This window comes from Trachurus trachurus, assembly GCF_905171665.1.
Source record: "Trachurus trachurus genome assembly, chromosome: 7".
NCBI classification, from domain to species: Eukaryota; Metazoa; Chordata; class Actinopteri; order Carangiformes; family Carangidae; genus Trachurus; species Trachurus trachurus.
Genome location: NC_139901.1, coordinates 9179460 through 9207048, shown reverse-complemented (window position 1 = coordinate 9207048; position 27589 = coordinate 9179460). Strand labels below are relative to the sequence as shown.

Sequence of the window (27589 nt, the reverse complement as noted above, 5' to 3'; positions counted from 1 at the left end):
TAATCAGTTTAATATTCACAGAGAAACATGCAGTATGCGTGTATGTGGTAAGTACCGTCAGCAGGGATGCTGCCACGAATCCTGTCTGTCTGTGGTCCACTTTGGTCCACAACCAAAAACCTGCTGGTATGGATATGGTGAAATTCCCATCAGCCCTCAAAGGACTGTACTTAACGTTTGTTATGGTTACGGTAGATAGCCACTATTTGTATCAACACATGTTTACTCACCAGTCTGGAAGAAACATTATGAGCATTAGCGTTGGCATTATTATGAGTAGGCCTACTAGAGCTGTTTTCAAGAATGGAAAGCAGCAACAATTTTTACTCTCATTTCTGCATATTGTGTAACGCAAAAGTTTGCAAACTCAAATAAAGGAAAAAAGGTTTGCTGTGAAGGATCAAAGATGGACAGGTTAGCACAGCAAAAGCAACACATAACATTATGAAGTGAAACATAACAGGTCCACTAATGAACAACAGGCACCACAGGACGTGAGGGGAACACCGTGAGTCACGTCCTGAGAGCTGAGCAGTTTCTTCTTCTACATAGATAAGAAAACACGGCAGGAAAAGTGTGTAGGACATGATTCAGACCACATGTGTTGTAGCAGCCATGCACAGTACTGTAATAGTACTATGCTATAAATACTGGTCCCCCAAAACAAACTGAGGTTGTTGTTTTTTTTTACCTAAATAAGAAAGACGTTTTTTGATTTTTGTTTTTTCTTGCACACTTTACAAGTGTGCAAGTTGTGTGCGTTCATCTGTGTGTGTGTGTCATTGTTATTATGAACTGAGAGCAATGTGTAATGTAATCAGAGCATCAGTCCCATGTGTTGGATCATATATTTACTTAGATATCACTGCTGAGTTTTGAATCCCTGCAAAAGGTCAGTGGTGAGGGCCTTCAGATATTTCACCAGAGTTACTGCAGCAATGTCTCACTGTAAAATATTCCTCTGTGGAATTTGTGAATCATGTTAAAGCACATAAAAGCATTGTCAGCACTGTCATATTAGAGAGTAAGTATTTTACTGTTGTAATTTGAAATGCACTTTATGTTACAACTTGACATTCACCTTCATGGCTGAGCATTAAAATTTAGTATCTGTGATCTTAAAGAGCTTAAGTCACTGGTGTGCAATTTGATGCAGCTGTATTAAATAGTGAGGTCACTGAGAGAAAGTTGTGGGGCTCATCAATGTCGACACATCTGAATCTACTGCAGCTTTGCGTGTGCATGTGGACGTTAGCAGTGACATACGGGAATCCGTCAAGTCAGCTGCCATATAAAGACATATGTGAATGAGTGACAGCCGGTGTCTGTGAAACTTTATGTTGATGCTTTCAGGTGCATTTGCATTACATATACAATATATTCTAACATATGTAGCTGATTAGACCATGTAGTATGTAGGCCAGTGTGTGTGTGTGTGTGTGTGTGTGTGTGTGTGTGTGTGTGTGTGTGTGTGTGTGTGTGTGTGTGTGTGTGTGTGTGTGTGTGTGTGTGTGTGCCCTTTGCAGAGGCAGTTTGTAATCAGCTGTCAAAGTGGGCTCCGTCCCCATGGCAGCAGTTGAGAGCAGAGCTCGTGCAGGGCAGTGAAAAGCTCTCAGGTCCACTCTGCAGACTGATCCATGAAGGTGGAGGACGGACGGGACAAACACTAAGCCTGCACTTCTACTACATATTGATTAGCTGTGTTTTGTCAGCTGCAAGCATGCTGGTCTGAGAGTGTGTGGGTGTGAGAAAGAGAGAGAGCGTGGGTGAGTGTGTGTGTCATTTGGTGTGTTTGGTTTTCCTGTTTTCAGACCCTAGTGACGGAGAGGAACAGACAAGGGTAAAGGTAAGACATGAAAGTGATCAATATCTAATCATTATTAATGTGTGGAATTAACCAATACTGCTACACTTCTAAACATGTCACTGCATTTTCATTCATGCACAAGTTACAGCTGAATATATAAACACATTTTTAAATACACAGGATTCAAGAATTCATTTGCCATGAAAATCAGTAATAAAATTGAATATGAAAAAAGATTCAGACAAAAGCAAAATGAAGGACTTAAATTATAAAAAATATTAAAATTGAAACTATATATGCCACAACTACAAATTAAAAGAATGCATTAAAATAACAGAGTAAAATAAGACAAGGTCATGTATAATTTAAGATTTTAAGATTCATTATTATTTTTATTTATTTGTTTTTCTATGTATAATTTATGACAGAAAATTAAATGTCAGCTCAGCCAGACCAGGGTCGAGTAAGTTGATGTTGGACGAAAGACATATTTGTGCAAATTCCTATAAAATAATGTCTTTTATTTTTTGAAGCAAGTGCAACATCTGGGACAGTCTTTGAATTTAATATAAATTGTTTTTATTCACATGGGAAACATTTCAGTATTTATGTTTATTTATTTTAGCCTATATATTTCCTATCATAGTTACATTATTGGAAGTGTATCTGAACAGTATGTAGTACAGTATGTACTGTACACTTGTGAAATGGAATATGTTGTAATGGTGAGACTTGCTGCATTTTGGGGTTTTTTTAACGCAGAGGCTTGAATACACAATGCTATATGATTGTATGCTATACAATAATAACAATAACAATATATTTAATTTATTATGTGGTTTGACAGATGCTCAAAGATGCTTACATGAGCAAAATTAAAATGCAGAAACAATGTATAATATCAAAAAGAAATAGAATTAAATGAAATAGATCAAATTTGATTAAAGAAAATTAAAAGAAATTAGACATTTGATTACACATTAAAAGACAGTTTTAAAAGGTGTGTTTTTAGAGGTGATTTGAAGGTGTTGAGTTCTGTACAGTCTCTGATGAGTTTAGGGAATGAATTCCAGAGGGTGGCAGCAACTTAATGTATTCATGGTGTTAGACAGACTCTTTGGAATATCTGGTCATCAGATGCTCCCCCTAATCTGACATTGTACTGTATGTAGTATACAGTATATGCAGCACAGTACAGTATATCCCAATAACGATGCATCTCATAACTGCTTTTGTTCCTGTCTGTGTGTGGGCAGAGATGATCGAGCTGGGCCTGGCTGATGGCAGCCTGATCGATGAGCTGATGGAGCTTACGGCTCAGAGCCTCGGTCAGCTGGAGATCCAGGAGCACTTCAACGTCGTCAAGGAGATAGGCAGAGGGAAATATGGCAAAGTGCTGCTGGTCACACACCGCTTCAGGGGTATGTCTCCAATCTTTTCACGCCATATTTAGTATTGGTCTCACTTTCAATTTTTCTTCTGCACTTGAATATTGCTGTTTAGTTCGAGGTGCTGAAATCCAATAACATGAGTAACTGTTCAAATCACTCAATATAAATTACTTCCTGAAATTTTACAGGCAATGCAAATTTGTTAAAGGGATAGTTCACCCAAAATTCAAATTTCACTCATTATATACTCACCCTCATGTCGACTAAGGGCTGGGAGAATTCTACATGCCTTCTCGGAGTTACAGGGGGGGTCCGCGCAGCAATATGTGACCCGATCCATCGAAATGAGTCACAGTGACCCAAATTTCAAAGTTGAGATTTTGGTATCAATGGAAAGATAAGAAAATAAGCTTTAAAATGATACCCTAGTCAGAGTCATACATTTGATGGTTTTCGAGATGTGGCCATTTGAATTACGATCTCCTACTCTCTTATTCCGTTCTAAAACCTGAGAAAATAGCAGTTAAAGTTTTTGCCAGTGACTGTGGCATCTGTTCCTGTACCACGTGATTACTCGCACCCTATACGGTCCCTTGTTGTCATAGATGCAGCATTCAATGACCCTCGGAAAGCAGGGAATCTCACAATTCAGATGCTTTTTACAGCTCGTTTCTATCATAAACGGTTCAGAAGTTGTCATGTTAAGGAAACATTTTGTAAAACATGTGTAAGCGTGTACGTTCGGGTTAGCATCGATGCTACGTTCGAATTAGCATCGATGCTACGCTCTGTTAGTGTCGATGCTACGCTCTGTTAGCGTCGATGCTACTCGGTTTAGCATCTGTTTCTGTACCCGTCCCTTCTCGTCATAGATGCAACATTCAATGACCCTCGGAAAGCGGAGAATCCCGCGATTCAGATGCAGTTTTCAGCTCGTCTCTATCATGAACGGTTCAGAAGATATTTCATGTTTTGCACCGAAGCAACACTCATTTTCAGAGGGTTTAAGTTGCAGATCAACTTTAATCATCATTTTTCGTGCCTTTTCTCAATTATCTGGAATGTGAAACTTTGGGAGATTGTTTTTGAATGTCATTGCTTTGAAATTAGGGTAAAAAAAAATTTGGGATTTTCTATGGGTTTTCCACGTTATCAGCTGATTATCTAAAAATAGAACGTTGCGACTTCCGACTCATTTTGATAGAACGGGTCACATATTTGTCCATATAATGGTTGTGAATGGTGCTCACTTTTCTTCGTCCAAAAAGACACACCGAAAAACATCCAAATACCTCCATACTGCTCGTCTGTAATGTCCCTCTTGTATTGAAGCCCCGACATGAGAAATTGTTCAGAAAAAAATTAAGTAAGTCTATATTTTAAGCTTGTTTGTAGCGGAAGCTCCCAGTGTCTCAGTTCACTGCTCTTCCTGTGTCAGTGCGATTTGCACTGACCGGCGGAACAATTTCTCATGTTGGGGCTTCAATACAAGAGGGCAGCATGGAGCCCTTTGAGACAAACTGTTTGTAAAAACGGGTTATACAAATAAAACTGCCTTGCCTTGCCTTGCCTTGCCTATGGAGGTATTTGAATGTTTTTTGGTGTGTCTTTTTGGACGAAGAAAAGTGAGCACCATTCACAACCATTATATGGACAAATACTGCTGCGCAGACCCCCCTGTAACTCCGAGAAGGCACGGAGGACTCTGAAAATTCTCCCAGCCCTTAGTCGACATGAGGGTGAGTAGATAATGAGTGAGATTTGAATTTTGGGTGAACTATCCCTTTAAATCTAAACACAATTCATTGCAAAGTTGCAACGAAGAATTAAGGAGACCAAAGCAAGGAGCTTAACAGAGCAGATACACAAACAGAAGAGAGGTGAGAAAAGTACCACTTGAATAAATTAAGATAGAACAACGGGAACATGGAACTGCAGCTGAGTCGGAGAGAGACGGAGCTGAGCCAATGTGGGGCGATGACAGCTCGGCGTAGACAATGGAGAGAGCAGAATGTAGAGCATGAGGCTAGCTCAAGGTCTGCAGGCTGGTATTAGGGGTGAGGGGGGTCTTGGGATAGGCACGGTTGTAGGAAAGTTTTAAGATAAAGCGAATACCTGTCCAATATCACTGAAGTGGTCATAGATACTCTTAATTCTGCACTTCCTTCAATAGACAAAACAAGGTGTGCATGATCAGTGCTATTAATAGTCAAAGTGAAGTATGGATGGTCTGCAGGGACCCCGATGGCCTTGAAAGTGATGCCCAAAGCCTCGACTAAGCTGCAGGGCTTTCTGAGAGAGTACTGCATCTCCTTACACCTGTCCTGCCACCCCTGCATCGTGGGCCTCTTTGGTATTGCCTTCCAGTCTAATGAGCACTACTGCTTTGCCCAGGAGCTTGTCATTGGGAGGGACTTGTTTGCTGTCATCCAGCCAAAGGTGAGCCAAACACTGATAAGACACACCCAAGAGTCATTGAGGTTGTATGTGACCTTCTCAACCCTAACCCAATGAGGGACAAAATGTAAACCTTTTAGAGTGTGGTGCACACCTGGAGACTTCACTGTTGATGTAAATAAATAGGTTTAAATAAAAAGTAAATTGAGTTACATGCAGGTAAATTGTAGTATGGACTAAATACTGTTTTAATTCACCATTCGGTTTGCCAGTTATATTCATCAATGCATTTTAAAAACTATTTAGAACAAAATAAAGTTCAGTGTGAAGAACAAAATTACTAATTATTCTACAAACAGAACTGGGGGATTCACAGCTTCTAGTGACTCCTGTGAAATTAAAAGTGCACAACACTTCCTCCACGGGCTTCCATTTATCAGAGACTCAGTAAGGTTGATGTGGTCAAACAACTGATTTTGAACATGGTTGCAAAGAAACAGGGGGTTTCCTTGGCCCCTGTTTCTTAGCAAGTAACTTGGTTAAGATAATAAGTTATAAGTATAACAATAATGTCATCAACCTTTTCCTTCTAGAGTTTAGGAGGGAGATGGAAAAGGATGCAAAAGTGTTTAAAATCGGTTTATTTTGGCTGACGGTTGATTTTCCTGTGCAGAACTGGTTGTTTACCTTTTTAGTTTTTAGTTTTTTTTTATGTTTGACCTTGAGATCTTGAAACCAGCACCAATTGCATTAAGGTCTTGCTAATCTGAACACAAAAGACATCTTTGGTTGTAATTCTGGTTGTCCAACATGTTTGAATTCATCTCAAATGTTGCATAAATCAGCTAATTTAAAGCAGAAGTAAGCGGAATGTTTGTGTGGTAACACTTAACAATAAGGGTCCCTTAATTAACGTTAGTTAGTACATTATTAAGCATTAATATATAAACTAATGTGTTAATTAATGCTGAGTAATGCATACAATGATAACTAATTACATTATTCAACTTTTATTATTACTTAATAATTTATTAACTAACTTTGAGTAGTAAACATTAATTAACTGCTTACTAATAGGCTACATTAATTAATGTGTTTGTGTTTCCTATTCCTAAATAATACACAATAATGATTGTTAATATAGCTGTAAACAGTTAATTAATGCTTAATAATGTACTAAATGTTAATTAAGGGACTCTTATTGTAAAGTGTTACCGTTTGGGTTAAGTCTTAAATAGTTATATCTTCCAACAGCAATCACTTACATAGAGTGTTTGGTCCGAAACACGGGTCTGTCAGTCACTCTGCTCTGCTGTAAGCCGAGGAGAAAACTTTCCTTGTATCCTACAACCTTTATCCAATGAGGAGAGAGAACGGCATGAAGGGCTGTGTGTGCAGCCAAGGGATACGCGTGAATGTGGTGACGTAGGGACGAGGACCAATAGATCCATGACGAGGGCGGGGGCTGCTAACTCCATCGGCTGACAAGAAGTTAGCCAAAACAACCGGATCGCTTACTTCTGCTTTAACAATAAAGAGAATAGTGGATCCATGTTGGTTGTTCTGTTTCAGAAAGAAAAGAGAACATGGCTGAATGCTGATGTCAGTATAATCTTTCTTTACACAGTGCGATCAGATGATTATGTCCCAAATGACACAAAAATCCATACATCATTTTTAATTTGTTCAGGTGGGTATTCCAGAGCCTTCAGTGAAACGCTGCGTCCTCCAGATCTCCAGTGCTCTGGAGTTCATCCACAGCCACGGCCTGGTCCATCGTGATGTCAAGCCTGAGAACATTCTCCTGCTGGACAATCTTTGCTGCCAGGTCAAGCTGGCCGACTTTGGCCTGGCCCAGAAACGAGGCACTATGATACGGTTCATCACAGGTACCCTGCCCTACATGGCCCCGGAGCTGTGTAGCGTGGTCCTGCAGGAGGGCCAAAAAGAAGCGACCGCCCCTCCTCTTAGCGTGGAACCGAGCCTGGACACCTGGGCCTTCGGAGTGGTTATCTTCTGCATCCTCACAGGCTACTTCCCCTGGGAGAATTGCATGGACTCGGACGACTTCTACCAGGAGTTTGCTGACTGGTGTAAAATGGAGGAGAAGCCAAACACTGAGGAGGACGTTCCTCAGCTGTGGAAAAGGTTCACACCTGAAGCCATGGAGATGTTTAGTAAGCTCCTGGCTCTGGATGTAGGGGAGAGGTGTACGGTGGGGGAGGTGAGAGCGTACATGGAGAAGGATTGGCTTAGGAAGGCATCTGAGAGCCATTAGCAGCAGCCAGGGAGCTGGAGGAAGGTCCTTATGTTTAATGTTTAACATGTAGACTCTATTAGGCTTCCTTGTACCTTCACAACATTTGATACTAAAGCTTTGTCCCAATTCAGCAGTGACATCCTTCTGAAGATGTGGTCCAGGAGGGTTTGGCCCTTTATAGCCACAAAGGGTCATCCAAAACGGTAAAGACAGTCTGGTGTTCCTGTTGTGGCTCTGTCATCCAGCAGTCTTGACAACCTTTTTCACTAAAACCTGAGGAGGACTTTAGCTGTGTCATTGAAAGCTGAAACCAAACACTTCATTTTAAAATCTTAGTTCTCGGGCTACAAACAACATGGTCAATGAATTGGGACACAGCCTGATATCTGGTATGCGATTTGCATTGATGTAATACTGTATATGATAAAAGAGAGCTGAACAGGGGTGTTGCGGCCAAACCCAATAAAAAATAAATATAAATAGCTACATAAATGTTTAGTCCATTGTGATTGGAGAAGTAGCCCGTTAAGTGGTACTGAACTGTAATCAAATATGCAATTTAAATTAAAGATTATGTATACTTATTATCTGTGCCTGTTTTTGCATAGTCGTTCGTCTGTATTAAGTTGTGAATGAACTGAATATTTCAGTTCAGTACATAGAAATTCTGCAGTGCTGTGCAATTATGATTATTCAGATGTGATGCTGGACATGAAGTCATCATATTTATCATATATACAAGTTCTGTATTAAGATATTTGAACAACAATTTTTTTTTCTTTGTTGTGTAAGATTGTAAGGAATTTCTGTTTATACAGTATATTTTGTTCTAAATGATATAATGATAAGTGTAGAAATGCAGAGGAAGCACTTGCTTGTTGCCCAATGTTAAATGTGCTGAAGATTTGTTTGTTGTTTGTTTAGATCATTTTCATCAACAATAATAACCAGTTAAGATGAATTATTTCTGTGTGAATTAGCAGGTTCTCTTTTTTTAATTTACAGGTCAGATGGTCATCGTGTTGCCCTGTCCCACATATTTTACAGTCAGATACAGATTTGTTATAAATGCTGGAACCATGTGTATTCTTTATAATTTCAAGTTTTCAATTCATGAACTGTTTAAGACTAACTGAAACTGTATTTGTATTGTTATTGGGTTTGTGTATCTTTACCTGCCTTGTGTCACACTAATGTGACAGTTCTACCACTATTTTTGATTTTGAAAGATCATGTATGACCATTGGTCACGGTGTTGTATGCTCAGTACAGTTATGTCAAAATCAAATAAAACCACTGGATCCAACTACTCTTGTTTCCACTACTTTCCTAAGCAGATAACATATTAACCTTTGCCACCCTTGAAGTCAGCTCCATGGCCCCCATAATCCACCGTTTACCCCCCCTCCATCCCTATGCTTTACAGCATATTCAAGGCATTACACTAACCAGGGTCATCTTTCCACTGACCTCTGGTCCTGACTGCCCCAGGTCTGTCATACAGACACTAATACAGCCAAGACAAATCCAACTGCAAAGCCTGTGTTGGCATTTGACTCTCAAACTATCTGTGCTGGTGTTCACACACACATAACAGAGCCTGTGTTTGGAAAGTTTCAAATAATATTTAGCATGCTTGTTCAGTGTGTGTAATAAGGTGTTACAGCCGGCATATTAATCTGATGAACTTTTAAGTTAAGCCTTAATTGCAAAAAAAAAAAGAACGTAATAAAGCTATATTTAGGTTTTAAGCTTTAAAGTGCAGTTATTTTTCCAGTACTGCACGAGCCTGAGAGAGTTGTTTTCTGCTGTCACTGTGCTAACTGTGAATTGTAGACGAAAGAGATTAGTAAAATTTCCAGGAAGCTACATCTACATAAGAATCACAAGCCTTATCATCACATGTTTTCCGTTGCATGCCAAATAAAGATCGTTTTGTGCTGTTATGAAAGGCCCTGTGGTCGAGGTCTTATCTACACAGCTGTCTGTCAACTCTCTGGAGACTTTAGTGTATACTAGTAAATTATCATGCAAAAAGGTCACGTCATACAACGTCCTCGTGGACAGAACCATTGACTGGGAGAAGCTCATTTGGAAACTTATGATAAAAAATTATGCATTTTATTTCACAGATCAGTTCTTTTTTTTAATTTATTGTAATAATTAGATAGAAGCAGGAGAGACAGACAGTTAGAGAGTACACATGCTGCAAACTGAGTTGAACTGGGGATAAACTATTAAAGTTTATGTGGTATGTTCACTAATCACAGCTATCAGGTCTCCTTCATGGATCAGTTTGACCAATGTTTGATTGGCAGCTTGTGAAAAAGCTGTTTATCCTTCTACAGAAATCTAACTTAAGACCCTTTATTTATTAACACCCTTTATTTTGTGTTGGTATTAACCTCAGGCATTGACTTATAATCATTTATAAAAGTGGCCCACACTTAATGCAGTCAGCATTATTTTCCACATGGATCAGTGTGAATATTCATCACAGTGGTTTAACAGTATGTTAGGACTTGTTGTCATGTGGGACAGATCAAATATCTGTGACTGTACTAATGCATGATTGACAGTAATCTTAACATTCAAAAGTGTTAGTTTACTCATTAAAATATATTACATCTCAGGTTCCCATAAACACGTTATGCTCCAACACCACACCTTGCAATTCGAAGAGTGTGAAAACTATGAAGTCCACAGTATAATAGTGACCGTGACCGAATAAAATAAATGAAGGCTCTGAAGCCCTGACACGTCTGGGATCATTGCGTCTTGTTAGGAATCACATGGATGTAAAGTTTTCAGTTATTTCAGTGCTACCTGAACCCATCTACCTGTGCTGCGCGAGTTTGTCAGTTAAAAAGAGGTGACTTCTAATCCTGTGTTTATGTTGCTTCATTTCCTTTGTGAGTCTGAATATGCCTAGAAGTTATTTTTATGATGCAGATACAATGAGAACACATTTTGTGTAATTAGGGGATAGTGTGATTGGCTGCTGTTATGAATCCAGCATTAACCCCCCACCCCCCCCCCCCCCCCCCCCCCCCACCCCCACACACACACACACACACACACACACACACACACACGCACACACACACTTTAGATTTAAGTTTGCATCATAAAGCAAGACAGAGAGAGAGAAAAGATAGCCAGGTTTTCTGGATGGCTCAGTACACATGTGAGCACTATTAATAAAACTACTCTGTTATGGAAAATCACCACAACTGAGGCCTTTCTCCCAGCTGACGGCTCAAGCCATACAAAGCCAGCAGCGAGCGGCTAAAGCAACTTTAATTGACTGTAATGTGTGTTTTCATGAGAGCGCGCAAACCCACAGCAGAGGACACAGATCAGGGGTTTCTGGTGAATACGTAAAACGTGTCATTATGAATCTTTCACCACAGAATAGAATTGATAGATAATCTAAAGAGGGAGCTGATTGACTTTATTGTCCCTGGCCTGTGATACGATACGTTACAATGCTAAGATGCATCCACATATAATATTAAATGATGTCTGTGGCTTTTGTGGGGGAATAGAACATTTTCCTGAGCTGATGCAGATGATCTCACTCTTAAATGTCATTTGTCAGTTGACATCACCAAACTTATTACAGTTCTTCCTGACATGGACAATTTAACATTTAATAACAATTCATCTAATATTTGTTGAGAGATTAACAAAAAAACCACAAATGTCAACCTCATGGTGCAGCTAGAGAAACAGTCAGATCAACACAGACATGGTTTGAAGTGGTGGAAACACATACTGTATCTCGTAAAAACGGTGGCAAAAATAAAATGCGTATTCCAATGCACACATTTTATAGGTCATGTTCAATTTCCTTGTTAATGTTGTATTGACATTTCCGTGCTATTGCCATCTTGTCATCTGTTTTGATTCAGTTTGAATGACCAAATGAAAAATATTCAGAGAATGTGCAGTTGTGTCTGGAGTTCCACCTCTCAGGATGTGTACAAATCACCGCCTTTATCAGTTCATAGTAGGCACATTCAGAGCAAAAAGAAAAAAAAGAGATTAAAAAAAATAGCAGAAAACATTTCTTTGTTTTAATGCATTTTAATCCTGTGATTTGGATAATAGTGGCAGCCTAGGAGGACGGTTGTGTTTTGGGAGAGAAGTAGAGGGAGAAAAAATGTACTATGGAAACTTAAAGTGTCAAAATAATCCACATGATTTACTGCACCACACCGCTCCCCGGGGGCAGCAGGGGCCCGGCTGTAGAGAAGTGGTACCTGAGACCAGATGAACATTAAAACGTCACCACTTTCCTGTACAGATCACTATGTCTCCGTTGTATCTATTTCAGCGTCAGCCACACAGCAGGTTTAATCCTACATCATGAGGCCCCAGCAAGGCCTCTGACAGTGACGCTGGGTGTGATGTTTACATATCAGACGAGGGCTGCTGCTTACAAATTAGTCCCTTTGGGTGTATCACTGGCTCCATGATCTCACTGGCCCTTGGCTAACTCCTGACCAAACATGTGAGGCTCAAGCAGATCTGTCAATCTCTTAAAAGCAGCACTAGTCTGCCTGTCAGTCCCTTGTGAATGGTCTTACTCATGTTAACATTTGTAGCAGGCAGCTGCTCTCACATGTCTTGACCACTGGAGGGAAATGTTTAAGTAATTATAGAGAATTTTAAAGTGCACAGGGATGAAAGGCTTTAAGCAGGATGCATGTTTCTTTTCTTTTTTTGGTCCTCCAGGGGCACTGCTGAGCCAAATGACACATTTAATTAAAGCAGAAGTAACCGGTCGTTTTGGCTAACTTCATTAGTTAGCAACCCCCGCCCTCGTCATGGATCTATTGGTCCTCGTCCCTACGTCACCACATTCACGCGCATCCCTTGGCTGCACACACAGAGGACCGCCCCTTTATGCCGTTCTCTCTCCTCATTGGATAAAGCTTGTAGGATACAAGGAAGTATACAAGACGTTTTCTCCTCGGCTTACAGCAGAGCAGAGTGACTGACAGACCCGTGTTTTAGACCAAACACTCTATGTAAGTGATTGCCGTCGGAAGATATAACTATTTAAGACTTATATTAACACAAATATTCCGCTTACTTCTGCTTTAATAATAAATGAATACAGTCAAATAAAAAAATCTAAAACCTGAATTTAAAAGATATGTTTAAAAAAAACTGATTGATGCTTTGTGGAGAAAACGGCTTATTGTGCTGTGTATCAAACTATATACAACAAATTTAACATACAGTTTGATACTCAACATCTAAACCATTTCCAAAACTCAGGAGTCTCTGAGGTTTCATCAGTTGCAAAAGGAAGAAAAAACAACGACAAAAGAGGAATCCAAGTACAAACTCGCAGGTTTTACACTGAATGTGGTGTTGTTCATGGCTCCAGTGCTGGAAGATACTGCAACTGATTCACCGATTTAATGTAAATAAGTATAAAATGAAGAAGAGCAAGATACACAGCATATCATAACAAATACCTCAGTAGAACATAACAAGTAAAAAATCATATAAATGTTTACCACATTTTTTTTCTTTTCAGATTACTGTAAAGATCCCATATTAATTTCAAGTACTGATATCCATATGAAGATATTTTATAGCTCTGAGCATCTCTTCTGATTGGCTGACTATTTCCCGAGTGCTCGAATAAAATATAGCACATACAGTATAGAAAAACAATAACAGATTGGAGGTTGGGCTGTGCTGAGTGGAGTCCAGGTAGCTATATTTATGGCTCAGTTAGTTTTTGAATACAGGCTGTATGTAGTTCTATGTGGACTGACACTTCGATACTTTCACAGCACTGATATAAACTCAGGACCTAAGGAACATATGGAAATCTCACTTAAAACTATATGGGATGTTTAAGGACTTTACAGTGATTACATTTCTAAACTATCTATTAAACAACTCAGCATATGGACTGGAAACAGAGGGAAACAGGTGGCCTGCTGCTTTAAGAAATAGATTTTCAATACACTTGTGTACAGTGAGATTTAGAGGCGTTGGCAGCAGGATTTTATTACCCTCAGACACGGTTTGTTGGTCTCTGTTTCCGGTCGCTATGCTAGGCTTAATTAACCAGCTGCTGGCTGTGGCTTCATATTCATCACAGAGACACAAGAAAAAAAACAGGAATGTACAGTAACAGTCACATCTCAAATAGTTGAGTGGAGCACATAAATTCTTCCTAAATCTCTAAAATTGAAAACATACACTGATAACAATAATGACCGACTGTATCAGCTAAGTTACAGTGTGACTTGGGTATTAAACATTACTTTGAGTGTAGCTGTCCATGTGTGTTATGGAACTAATCTCATGACCTTGCTCTCTTAATGGATAGCTTATGTGACACATTCCAAGCTTAATTACTGTACATACACAATCTTTAAATCACTCTGAACAAATTTGAAAAGACATAACATTAACCAAAAGATAAAATATAAAGATAAAATGACACATAGGCTAAATGAACAAAAATAAATCTTAACTGCTTACTTTCCTGACCTGTGAAGTGATAGCAGGCCATCGTATATTGTACATTCAATAACACATGCTGATGTACAATACGAGCTGAAACTAGATTTATCTTCACTATTTACAAGCAAGTTACATTTTCTGACAGAAATGTGTTTTTTTCCTATTCATAGACTGTGCATTGTAATAATCATTTGTTTAAAACACATAATTACACTTATTTCTATCAATCTAATGTATGACTATTGATCTCTTTACATTTATTTATTTTTTACATTTACATTTTAATAACTTCAGTAAATATATGTAACATTGAATATTGTTTATTTACTTTTTACTTTTTTTTTTTTTTACTTGTTTTTTTGTTTGTTTTTTGTGTAAGTATCTTCATTTCAGTCAGAGTTAAATGGTGTTCGGGGTGATTTGCCAGGTAGGATTTTTATTTCAGTCCCAGTTTTGGCTCACCCATCTTGGTCTGGCTCAACATAGTCCCCATCCTCCTGCACCACTGCTGGAGGAGCCACTGTGTTGCTTTCAGGTGTGGGCACGAGGCTGTCATGGACTTCAGCTGTAGTCTGTGTGATTTCCGGGCTGACATCGATGTCATCATAATTCTCCTGTGGATCGTCCACCTCGTAGGTGACCCCGTCTGTGAAGGAGGAAAAAAGAAGCATGTTAATTTTAGTTACGTAGTGTGATTTGACCATGTGAGAAGTCAGCGAGAAAGTATTGTGTGATGTGAATGAAACTTTCCATCGCTCTGATCGATGGTATCCTGTTGGATGGATCTGTCCCTGGAGGCCTGAGAGGTCAGGAGCTGAGTCTCAACTACTTCATCAATATCATCATAAGGTAATGAGGATGTGCTCCGTGCGTCTCTCTCCGCAATTTCAGACTCTGTTCTGAAGTCTACATTAACAAAAGCAAAACAACAAACATACTTTCGCAACACATTTCAAATCAAAATGCCCTCACTTCCACCAGGTACAGTAAACATAAAACAAGTGAAACAAACTCAAAACTATTCTTACCATATTCTACATAATTAAAATCAATGCTTTTTTTACGTAATAAATAATCAAAGACAAAAAAATTACAGAGGTAACATTAAAACTGTTATGTAGATTATGTAAATACTTGTACAGCATTTACAAAAAAGAATAGTTTATAAAGAAATAGTGAGTGCACTACATGATAATAAAGTACATAATGTTATCTATCATACAGTATATGTGCAGTACATGTAACATGCACATGCTAAACAAAAATGATACAATCATTATCATATAAATCAAAGAGAATACATGATACTATTATATATAAATAAAACAAAATGAAGAATTTTTTGAACTCACTGGCACTATTTAAGTCTTCCATTTCATCTTCTTTGACGTCCTCATAGTCACCACTTTCAAACTCAATTTCGTCTCCAGCCATCATCCTCACTACATGAACACAGGATTAGATATTTACTGCTAGGTAAAAAAAAAAAATACAGTGGACAGCACAGCAAGAGTACAACACGCACATATTACAAAGATATTGGAAGAATTATTTCCACTTTCTACTTGGTGGGCAGCACCGATTAACTGCATTTTTAGATCTAAACCTTTTCATGGTAATTTTATCATCTTATGTAAGGAGAGACTGTGTAAAGGAGGACATGCAGCCAACTGACCCGAGTGGCTGAGGTCAGGAATCAACCTTTTATGCAGTCTAGGTGAGTTGAGATACAACTGAAAAGCATCTGTGATTGTCTCGGAGGTATGATGAAGAAGTCAGTATACAGAAAGACTGACCTCTTGTGGCAAAATGACTCCAATGCATTTTACAATCAGGATGATTAGATGGATTGACGTGTTCAGTCAAACTCTAGTGAAACAGTGTACTTCTTAACAATCTGAATTTCACTGCAGGTGAAGTAAGAACCAGCAGAGGATGGATACAAAATAATTTAATACTCACAGCGCATGTTCTTATTGTCCCTTGCCCTCTTGATAATGCAGATGCGTACAAATGCAACAATCAGTATCACCATGATCAAAAACAGTACTACTCCCACAATGACAGGGATACTGGGTGGTTGAGGGGGCGGAGGCGGTTGGGTGGGAACTATATATCCTGAAAGCAAACACAAACATATTAGCATGTACCCTCAGCTAGTTTTAAATAAAGCAGCAGTTTTAGAGAAAATAAGACACAATTTACAAAATAATACAAAAAGATGATTCTTACTCAAAATACCAGTATCAATTGTTTTGGGAAGCAGTCTGATTTACTAGGAAAGGGATCAAGACATATACTTACTGCCACAGTAGATCTCAGCTGGTTTGGAGTTTTTACACTCCTTTGCGGTGACACAGTGCTTGATGTCCTCATGTTGAGGGGTGCATTCCAGTGAAAACTTCAAGTCCTTGAATCAGATTTAAACTTGTCTTTAGATTTATTCCTTTTCATGCATCCACACAAAACAATAGACTGATTCTGATTAACAGATAAATATGAGGATGGAATCATTTATGATGACAACACAAAAGAGAAGAAAAGATATTACAGAAATTCAAATATTTACCTCAGTCTCTTTCTGATTTTTTTGTTCTAAATTTAAGGGTGGTTCACATCCAAGCTCCTTACATAGCAGTCCCTTAGCTTTAGGATCAAGGGATGGACACATCTTCTCCCATCTATCTCCATTCCAGAGACTAATCTGCCCTCCACATTCTTCTGTGGTCTTGAACTTCACACTTCCTGTATAAGCCATACATAAATAAATGAATTAATGATTCAGTTTTAACTTTGGGAAAATCTGAGTGAATCATCACTTTGTCAATGGGAGTCAGATATCCATAAAACCCTCATGGTTGACTATGAAGATGAGGCTAGCTTACAGGGAGCAAAGGGAAACAGTCAAACGTTTCATAATCAAAAAATAACAAGTTACACTTTAAACCTTTACACTTTAACCTTACACTGTATGAATATCTACAAGATAAAAGATGTTCACTTGTTAGCGGTGCCTTTTGTTATTTTAACATTGAAAATTGCTTGCTATGCCATCCCCTCTTTGTTCCCCGTCTTAATGCTATGCAGGCTAACTGTCTCCTGGCTGAAAGTGACATGAAAGTATCTTTTTTTTTTTAAAGCTAACGCAACATGAAATAGCAATGACTATGTATTTCTACTTTTTTAATAATCAAACAAGAAAATTGTAATTACTCTTTAGCCGCTTGCTGCAGAGATAATGTCATTTACAAAATAACTTCCTGGGAATTTTAAATGAGAGGGGCATAAATGTTTCACACTCAGTTTTATTCTGATCAAATATAATGAGTAAGTAAGCTCAAAGCAGATCCTTTAAGACTCATTATCTTCCATCTGAAATAACATAATTCAGACACAATGACAGTTAACAACACTTACGAACACAGTAAACAGACACTGGTTGTCCATCGCACCTTCCCTCGACTGTCTTGCATTGGCTAAGTTTGTAATGGTGTTCATCACAACGGACATACTGGCTCTCAAAACTTGACCGAGAGTTGATGGTTTTGAGTCCAACAGCGTTGCTACAGTTTTTCTCTTGACAAACCAAGTCTGAATAGGTTTTCTCCCAGTTAGTGCTGCACACTTTCTTTCCATTCCATTTCACTTCACCGTGACAGTCCCCTGACAAGGTGATCTTCGGTTTACCTAGGAGAGAGAACAATAAAAGATCAAATATTGCATTAGCAGAAAAGCAGTAAATGAAAGCAATTTGTCTTATCCATGAACATTTATGTACAGCATAATAGCGAAAAGTGACACAATATAGCTAGAAAGGAGAATTTTACTTGTTTATCCTCCCTAGAAACAGCATGCAAAAATAAAAATTAAAAATCAAATCCTCATGCAATTAAGAAAATACCACTTTGAAAAAAAAACATCTGCTAAATTGCTAACAAAATAAAATTAAACTTCAGCACAGAGGTATCCCAGGAAACCTCTATTTCATAAACTAATATTTTCCTAACAGATATACCCTACACCAGGAAGCTGCTCCTAGCTGATGACAAGCACAAAATTGAGTGGCCTATAATTTGAAACAAATACATTGTGGTTTTAGAAAAGTCTTTGACCAATCTTTGCATGTGTTAGACCACATAATCAACACCATTTGCATGTCAGTAGCCTACACTAGAATAGGACGGTTCAGGTTAGTTTATCCATTAGAAACAATGGAAACTGGAGCTCACATTGAAAAGGGCTATTTGATGGAGAGATGGGGTTGCTCTTTAAATTTAAAATAAAACATTAAACTAATGTTAGCTCTTTCTGTGGGTATTTTCTATATCATTTTGGTGAAAACGTTTTATGATGCTTCTGTGCCGATGCTTACAGCTGCTCCTCTAAACTGATAACACATTGATCAGATTGTAATACACTGACCTCACGTAGCCCCATGTCAAATAACCAGAGATATCACTCACTGCACCTACATGCCAACTAGCCTACATTTTTTGTGAACCACCTTATCTACTAAAAGGTTTACAATGCAGCTGCAGAATCACAAAAATCGCAAAATTTACCATCACACTCAATATGGAGCTGCTTTTTGAGTGAAGGTGAGCTGTCATTGTGTTCACAATCCCAGATGTTTTCCTGATTTGTAGAACAGTTGAAGCTGCTGCTCCAAAAAGTCTGTTTATTTTTTGAAGGGTTAGGGTTATGGGAGGTTTTGTTAGACTTTAATGGTGTACACTTCAGATCCTGGCAAAGCTGTTCTCCCTCAGTGTCTGTCCAGCCTTGAATGGAAACAGCATGAGTTTTGTTTTTGGACATAACAGACACAGGTCCGCTACAGGTATCTTGGACCGTCATCTGTCGCCAATCTGAGATCCACAAGAGAAAAGAGTGAGAAAAGGTTGGAAAAATGCTAAACTCATTAATGAAAGTGTTTCAACAGTAGTTCAAAGATGCATATATATATTTATATCATCTTCTGAGTTGTTTATGGACAAATAATGTATTAAAGGCATTTCTGCAAAGAGGATCATTTTCTTTCTTACAGAAACAAAGAAATCGATATAACTCAAAGCAGAGTTATATCTATATAAGTTATATCTATAAAAATATAATTTACCCATCAGCATGGAACATAATTCATTAACAAACTAAGGTTTTAGATGCTAGAAAAACATTCTGCAGCTGGAAATTGCTCATAACCCTTATGATTTCTCTGTCAGCCAGCATCCTACAGTCTTTTATTCTGTATAATCCTTTGATTCCAAAATCAAAATGTTCAGATAGATTTGTGACAGAATATGGATGATTACAGTAAGAAGAGACAAGATGATCACACATACCTGCGCACTTGAGGCCAATAGGATCACAGTCCTCTTTTCTAGAGCCTGAAGTGATATTACATTCTGATAATGACTTGACTGCTCTTGGACACACAAGTTGTGAAATCGCATCTGTCCCTGGTTGTCCAAAGTAGGTAATCTGTTCGACAGCCTGACCACATCCCAGCTCCTGACAGATGGTGTGTTTCACGTCTTCGTTTTGAAGAGCCTTTTTGCACACTGGGAGTGACGACCCTTCATACAAAACCTCCACATTTCCAGAACATTTGTCCACAGAGTTACTGAATTTGGGTTTGGCGCTACCTGCAACAAAAAATTTAAGATACAGTGTTAAAATCTTGTGGTATTTATGTGGCTGTTTTAGTACAACATGAATAAATTAATCAATTAATATATGATAAATACATTAACTAATGAATAAATAAATCAGTCTGGGTCAAAAGTACAAAATGTAGGATTTTCATTTAATTTGATAACATTTTTTGGATGTCATTATAACATCATCTAATTTCATAAAATTGGTATGGTTGTTTTAGTTCTTAATTCATACCACATATATTACAATACCAAGAAGAAAAAACAAGGTATATCATACAAAAAGTTATATCATTCATCAGGAAGATAAATAAATGATTTTGTTGTTTATTGTTGTTAGATTAGAAGAAGAAAAAAGAAAAGAGAGGCCAAGGGGTTCTTTGGCTTGTGGAGACATTTTGAAAAGATAAAAGAAAAAACGCAGCAGTGTAATTGTTAAAAGATTTAAATAATTAGTTTACACATAAATCCTTTAAACTCAAGGCAAGCCATTACCTGAGCAGATGACGTAGGCTTCGTTTGGACAAATTCTGTTGTCGCTTTTATCATTCAGCACAAAACTGCACTGGGTCAGGTTGGGGGTCAGCGTTGTAGAGTGCAAACTCAGGATGAGCACAGGTTGGTTTGCACGCTTTTTATCGGCCTTCATGACTTTACTCCCACAGCCTTGGCTCATACACAGCATCTCAGAGTGCTTGGTTGTCCAGGTGTCCGCACACACACCTCCAGTCCTTCCACTCACTTTGGCAACAACTCTCCCCCAACACTTATTCGTTATCCAAAACTCGACTGTTCCTGTTGAGTCAAGCAAATAACAAACAAGATCAGGGAGTTGTTTGCTGACCTGCATCAGCAGATCCCCCCCCCCCCCTAAGATTTCTGACATCTCAAAGTTTGAGTAGGGGCCCCCATGTGGATATGTAACATGACATGACATATTGTATACATGATCTAAAAAAGAGTGTGTGTGTGTGTGTGTGTGTGTGTGTGTGTGTGTGTGTGTGTGTGTGTGTGTGTGTGTGTGTGTGTGTGTGTGTGTGTGTGTGTGTGTGTGTGTGTGTGTGTGTGTGTGTGTGTGTCTATCATAAGGGAGTGTATCATTAACTCTAATATCCGGAAATTATATAAATATGTGCATAGTAGGCGATATCATATTTGTGTATGGGTAAGGTTTGTGTAGTGAAAATAAATAGAGAAAATAAAATGTATGACAAGTTAAGGATATTTGGTTCAACATTGCCTCACATTACCTGTACAGTTCACTATGGCCACGGTCTTGTTGTGGTCAGATGGTGGTGCCTTTAGTTTACAGCTAAACGTGGAGTTCTCTGAACAGTAAGACTTATCCCAAATATCTGCCAGCATATCAGCAGTAGGGATGGAGGCACTGAAGCTGGAGGCTTGGCCACACATTTTCTGCTGACACACTGCGTTTGCAGCTGCTCGGTTCCATGTCTCGTTAGACCCAGAGAGCCATTTGGGTTTACCGTCGTGCTCTATCCCCACCATGCCAGAACACGGACTGGACGCATCTCCCTTCAGAAAAAACATTGTATGGTCTGGAAGGGACATAAAAAAGAGACATTTGGACTGTGATAGACCAGCAGCTTGTCCTCAAAATGCATAGGCTCAACTTAAGCCCCATGTTTACTTTGTGTTGTAAAGTTGTCCTTGATCTTTGAAAGGTGCATAAAAATGAAAGTTATTATCATTATTATTATTGTTATTAGGGCCCGAGCGGCGACTGCAAGTCGCCCAGCGAAAGCCCTATTGTAATTGCTATGTTTATTATTATATTCTCCCTAAAATCGCATTTTTGGGGGCCTCAACATGCCCCAAAACGCGTGAATTTTGGCATGCACATCAGGCCTCGCGAAAAATTTGATATTTTAAAGTCGTTGGAAATGGGCGTGGCCAAATGGCTGAATAGCGCCCCCTACAAACACATGTCAATGGCATCGCCATCGTCTTACTTTGTCATACACACACAAAATTCGGTACACATATGTATTATACCCAGATATAGAAAAAATCCTCTTGACCTCATGACCTCAACCCAACAGGAAGTCGGCCATTTTGGTTTTGATTTTTCCCGCCTAAAATTAACTCCTCCCAGAGCGTTCGCCCGATCAAGTTCAAATTAGGTACACCACATCTCCAGACCTAGCTGAGCTTATCTTGTGCTCCGTGCGTCCGTAGGTCAAAGGGCGTGGCTGCCAGCGCTCAATACACTATGGCGTGCTCGCCATGCACATACGAGTGGCTCTCACGCCCACATACTTCATCCAATCAACTTCAAACTTGCTGGACATGACGAAGGCTCCGCCCTGAAGGTCCCGATATATTAACTTCCCACGTAACTCATAGCGCCCCCCGGTGGTAACAGGAAGTGTACTAAAATTTGGAAAATGTACATACTTTGCCCCATCAACTTCATTCCACTTCTAAAACATGCAGAACCAGTTGGTGAAGTTACATTATGAACGCTGTGAAGCTACGAGTAATGGCGTCCCTGTGGGGGCGTGGCTAACATTCCTCGCTATGACAATACGTTTGCCCTTTGGATGGCTTTAATGAACTCCTATCAACATGAAAATTGGTACACAGGTCCAGGGTCACGACCTCAACGTTTCTATGTACTCATAGGCGATGTCACTCATTCGCCCCCTAGTGGAAACAGGAAGTACCATATTTTACATCAACATTGTCCGATTTCCACGAAACTTCACATGTGTGATGAGGGACTGACCCTGAACACACCTGCACGCATCCCATTACTGCCCCCTGGTGGACGAACCTTTAACTGCTCATAACTCCCTCATGCTTTGTCCGATTCACTCCAAACTTCACATGAGTGATGAGGGGCCGCCCCTGAACGCACCCACCCACAACTGCTTAGCGCCACCTGGTGGATGAACGAAGCATTGCAGCCCCGACATGCCTCAGGCCCCGCGGTGGCATGGGTGAGCGAGGGCCCGTCATCGCCGCTTGCGGCTTTAATTATTATTATTATTATTATTATTATTATTATTATTATAATTAATGTTGTTATTATTATTGTTGTTGTTATTATTATTATTATTATTATTTAAACCACTGAAATTACTTCAGATGAATATGAATCCATAAAAACCTTATTTTACTTTGACCCTCACCCCACACAGTGTGTAAAGTTACAACCAATATCTTATGTGAACAATGGATGAACTGACTGAGGAATGTGACAGTAAAGACCCACAGCATTTTAGCTCTTCACTCAAACTTGCATTGAAGAGATTTCAGTGCTTGCATTCAATAAATTTACAAATTTGCAAAATGATTTTAAAAACACTCACTTTGTCACTGTGGTTCAAAGAGTGTAGTCTGATATGCATAAAACAGGGATTTACACCACAATGAAGGTGAGGTGAATTTTTTTAACCATTGTGACCATGGAGACGCTGGTACTGTAATAGACTCAGTTAATAAGAATGGATGAGGCACTCATACTCATACTCAACTCATACTATAAGGTGATGACATCAGCAGTTCCATATGCTTTCCTTAAATTTCAGTGTTTTATTCAGATATTTGTGGTCTGTTTATAAAACCAAAAGTGTGTGTGTTCAATTCCTTTTGGAAACAAACTAAATATACTTACCCTCGCAGATTATACCCACAGGTTCAAGATTATCCCTTTTGGTGGACTCTTTTCCCAAACACTCAGATATGGTGGAAGTGTTTGCCTTGCAGGTCACAGTCCTTGGGAGGAATTCTCCCGAACCCTTGTTGAACATTTCAGGCCTGAGCGTCCCTTTAGTCCCGCACTCCATCTGTCTGCAGACAGTGTTGGAATTTTCGTCGCCCCAGTTAGTTTTATCAACTTGTTTCAATTTGCCATCATAGTTGATCTCAAGTCTCCCAGCACATTTTCCAGGGCCATCCATCAATTTCACCTGTATGCTGTCTGTACCATGACAACAAGAGAACTGTCAAACATCCATAAACACACAAAATCATCTTACTTACTGTATTTGGGCAGAAATTACTCAACTTGTCTTGTACTTATACTTCCACAGAATCACATCACAATTTTCTTCCTCCATAATGTCAAAGTAAAGTTTCTAGTGTTTCTCTTGATTTCCATCAATACAATTGGGAATTCTCTAACACCTCTGTATGTAAAAAGCCAAAATTGTCAAATTACACATACTGTAGCAGGAAGTTTCTGCCATATCTCACCTGCACAGATGACGTAAGCATTGGACGAACAGTCGAGAAAGCTACGCTTGGCCCTGCAGTACCACAGCGAGGCTTCACTGCCTGAGCAGTTCACGCTGTCCACTTGAGTCTTGAAATTGTTGTTAGGCTTAGACTCATAACTAATCACCTAGCAGAAAGCATGTACAGTAAAATCTTAAAATTCATCTTACAATTCCTTTGTATCAGACAGAAAACTAGTAAGTTACAGAGACATAATACATTATACCAGCACTGACACACTTACAGTAATGGGAACTTTTCCTTATGCATGTAGAGTGGTGTGACTTTTCTGGAGCTTATTATGCTGAAATACAGGTTTTCCTGGACTTATGGTAATTATAACCGAGTCTGACTCTTGTCTAATTGTTAGTAACTGGCCTACTAGACATACAGTAACAGATGCTGCACTTGCATTTAATTAAAATGAGGGTTAGCTATTGTAAGCTGATGTTAGAAACTCGGGCGGCACGGTGGTGCAGTGGTTAGCACTGTCGCCTCACATCAAGAGGGTTTTGGGTTCGAACCCGCCGGCCGGCTGGGGCCCTTCTGTGTGGAGTTTGCATGTTCTCCCCGTGCATGCGTGGGTTCTCTCCGGGTACTCCGGCTTCCTCCCACAGTCCAAAGACATGCTGGTTAGGTTAACTGGCGACTCTAAATTGTCCATAGGTGTGAATGGTTGTCTGTCTATATATATGTCAGCTCTGTGATAGACTGGCGACCTGTCCAGGGTGTACCCCGCCTCTCGCCCGAAGTCAGCTGAGATAGGCTCCAGCTCACCCGTGACCCTAGTGTAGGATAAGCGGTATAGAAAATGAATGTTAGAAACTCACCTTTCCGCAGTTAAGTTCCTTGCAAACCACTTCCGCTTCTTTTTCAGTCCAGTGGGAGCCACACACAGGGCCGTTACCGTTCACATTGATATGAACTGCACCGTAACACTGGCTGGGTTTCCCACCAGCCATCAGAACAACATTGACTCTGTCTATGGAGAATAGAAAGAATAGAAATTTCAAGTGGCTCAAGATGGTGAGTACATGTCAATGTCGTTTGAAAGATGTTTTTTTTCTCCTTTCATTTTTTTTTTTTAATTTTCTGTTAAAAGTCCAGTGTGTAAAATGGGGGGGGGGGGGCCTCCGAGAACAAAAAAACCTGTTTACTATGACTGGGACGACTGGGAGTATTTCAGGAGCATGGTACGATGAGGTGTAGATCTAAACTATTTTACGATATGTCTGTTATTTCCTACTCCTTCTTCTTTCCTTCTGCCTTCTCCTTCGTTGGTTTATTTAGGAACGCGAAACTCGCAAAACGTGTTATCTGGCTGGCTGGATTTTCCGTTCGGGCTGCCGTACAAACATGGTGGCGCAAGATGGCGACACTCACACTGTACCTTTAAAGGAACTTTTAAAATATGAAAAGTTGTTTTGATACATAGAACATAAAAATGATGTGGTTGAATATGAATGAGTTGAATTACCTGAGCAATTCAGCTGTATGTTATTATTACCATCCACACTGTGACTGACTTTGTTGCCGCAGTGCATCTGGCCGCACCGTGCATCAAGACTGCTTCTGTTGTTGTTAACAGGAGTCCACTTCCCTTTCTCCTCGATCTCCAGCTGACCAGAACAGACGTTTGATGCCTCTCCTCTGAGCTGCAGCCTCTCATAACCTGTTGAAATCAACATCCTCCAAATTCAGTGACAGGCTGCAACACTTAAGCAAACATATTTACTAAATGTGTTTGAATATACACACATACATACCACTGCATACGACAGAAACAGGGCTTCTGCACTGTGTTGATTCCTTAGTGACACACTGCCACAGATTATCCATAGGCTTGATGTCTGAACAGCTGATCATCATCTTCTTCTTTGAGTCGAATTCTTTCCAGCTCATCCAGCTTTCCATCGTCGTCTCCTTTGATTTACCACACTTCAAGCTTTTGCACAAAGCGTCTGCTTCAGGCTTACCTTAATGTGACAGCAATCATGCACATGATGGTTAATTAACATTATTCAAGTAGAAAACACATCAGAGTACTGATGCCAGTGGTGTTGTGAGGAATGATAGAAGTGCTAGAAGAATAACAATATGTACTGTGTATAGGCTACCGTATTATGTGTGTGTGTGTACAGTATACACATGATGTAGGCAAGTTAATGAAAGTAGCTAAACATCAACATGTACATTAAGCATCAGTAGTAGAAGTGTTGTAGTGAACACAGTTAGAACTCTTACCCCATTTGTTGTTGTCAGCACATAAGTAACCTGGCCATGATTTCCCATCATCTATGGAGTAACGCACAGCTCCCGCACAGTTATATCCATCCAGGTCCATTTTGATTTTATCTAGAGGAGCAAATATGATTAACAGACACAATTAACAACCACTGTCACTATCATCATCATCATCATCATTCCCAACAGCACTTTGATGTAAAGCGCTTTATAAATAAAAGTATTATTATATTATTATTATCAAAATTTTGCCACATTGTAGTGGCTCCTCCATGCACAGAATTTTTTTTTAAATTTTTAACATCTTTTTTAAAGATGTATGGTTTTATGCAACAAGGGTAAAAAGCTACAAGTTCAGTCTCACTTGAACATTTGATCTTTTTCACAGTAGGTTTTCGGTAACTGCTGATGTCCCAACCAGGCCATGGACAGTTCCACAGATGTTCCTCGGATCCAGTGCACTTCAGTTCATTAAGCCACACCTTCCCATCCATGGGCCTGTCCACATCTGTTGAATGTGGCATAGGATTCCCGCAGTGAGCGCTCCTGCACACCACTTCTTCAGTGGCGCTGCTCCAGTCTTTATCGCCAACGTAGCCCCATTGGTTTTCATAGAAGACTTCAACATGGCCTTCACACGGATTACTTCCATCTCTGAGAATCATCCGGTTCTCACCTGATCACAAGGCAGAAGAATGCACACAAGCATGTAAATAGAGTGGGTATAGGCCTACAGTATGTTTCCATTTTGTTGTTATTTTTTATTTTCTCGGGCCTCTTTGTAATCTGTCAACGCACATTTACTGTGTGAAAAACTGAATTACTTAATTTATTTAATAAAAAATATGCGAATGTTTATGAACTCTAAGTTAAAGTTTAATTGTATTCAAATTCAATGTCAGTTGAGGTTTTAAATAGTTAATATAGTTTAAATACAAAACAGGGACAAAAATACCTCATTTTCCAATTCTGCTCTTTCTGAATAATTGTCCCTCCTTTGGTTACCTGGATTAGTCATTTGTAATTGTGGGAAAAATAGGAACTTCTTGGCTTCTTAGTTTTTTAAATATCATTTGATCCTAATTGCTGTACATAT

At 39.3% G+C, this 27589-nt stretch overlaps 2 protein-coding genes across 2 annotated transcripts; one reads left to right on the top strand and one right to left on the bottom strand.

The window, feature by feature from the left end:
• The first annotated feature begins 1562 nt into the window (after positions 1-1562).
• Positions 1563-8314, top strand: LOC310988728 (serine/threonine-protein kinase SBK1). The gene is made up of 4 exons (XM_083975424.1): positions 1563-1846; positions 3064-3228; positions 5435-5637; positions 7286-8314. The coding sequence occupies exons 2-4, from the start codon at positions 3066-3068 to the stop codon at positions 7871-7873; spliced, it is 954 nt and encodes a 317-aa protein (XP_083831550.1). The 5' UTR covers positions 1563-1846; positions 3064-3065; the 3' UTR covers positions 7874-8314.
• Positions 8315-14733: 6419 nt separating this feature from the next.
• Positions 14734-27165, bottom strand: LOC310988957 (scavenger receptor cysteine-rich type 1 protein M130). The gene is made up of 18 exons (XM_083975779.1): positions 26858-27165; positions 26494-26604; positions 26016-26225; positions 25727-25921; positions 25080-25231; positions 24229-24376; positions 23648-23953; positions 21258-21566; positions 20503-20802; positions 19693-19995; positions 18916-19218; positions 17771-18040; positions 16923-17098; positions 16658-16763; positions 16316-16471; positions 15706-15795; positions 15105-15259; positions 14734-15000 (listed from the first exon to the last, which is right to left on the bottom strand). The coding sequence occupies exons 1-18, from the start codon at positions 27156-27158 to the stop codon at positions 14812-14814; spliced, it is 3780 nt and encodes a 1259-aa protein (XP_083831905.1). The 5' UTR covers positions 27159-27165; the 3' UTR covers positions 14734-14811.
• Between the last annotated feature and the right edge of the window lie 424 nt (positions 27166-27589).

Excerpts from the sequence above, each read along its gene's own strand:
- LOC310988728 (XM_083975424.1), top strand. The coding sequence starts at position 3,066 with ATGATCGAGCTGGGCCTGGCTGATGGCAGCCTGATCGATGAGCTGATG. Across the intron at positions 3,229-5,434 it reads GGTCACACACCGCTTCAGGG|GGACCCCGATGGCCTTGAAA; the intron begins GTATGTCTCCAA and ends GATGGTCTGCAG. Across the intron at positions 5,638-7,285 it reads TTGCTGTCATCCAGCCAAAG|GTGGGTATTCCAGAGCCTTC; the intron begins GTGAGCCAAACA and ends TAATTTGTTCAG.
- LOC310988957 (XM_083975779.1), bottom strand. The coding sequence starts at position 27,158 with ATGATTCTCAGAGATGGAAGTAATCCGTGTGAAGGCCATGTTGAAGTC. Across the intron at positions 16,472-16,657 it reads AGCTGAGATCTACTGTGGCA|GATATATAGTTCCCACCCAA; the intron begins GTAAGTATATGT and ends GTTTGCTTTCAG. Across the intron at positions 15,001-15,104 it reads ATACCATCGATCAGAGCGAT|GACGGGGTCACCTACGAGGT; the intron begins GGAAAGTTTCAT and ends TCCTCCTTCACA.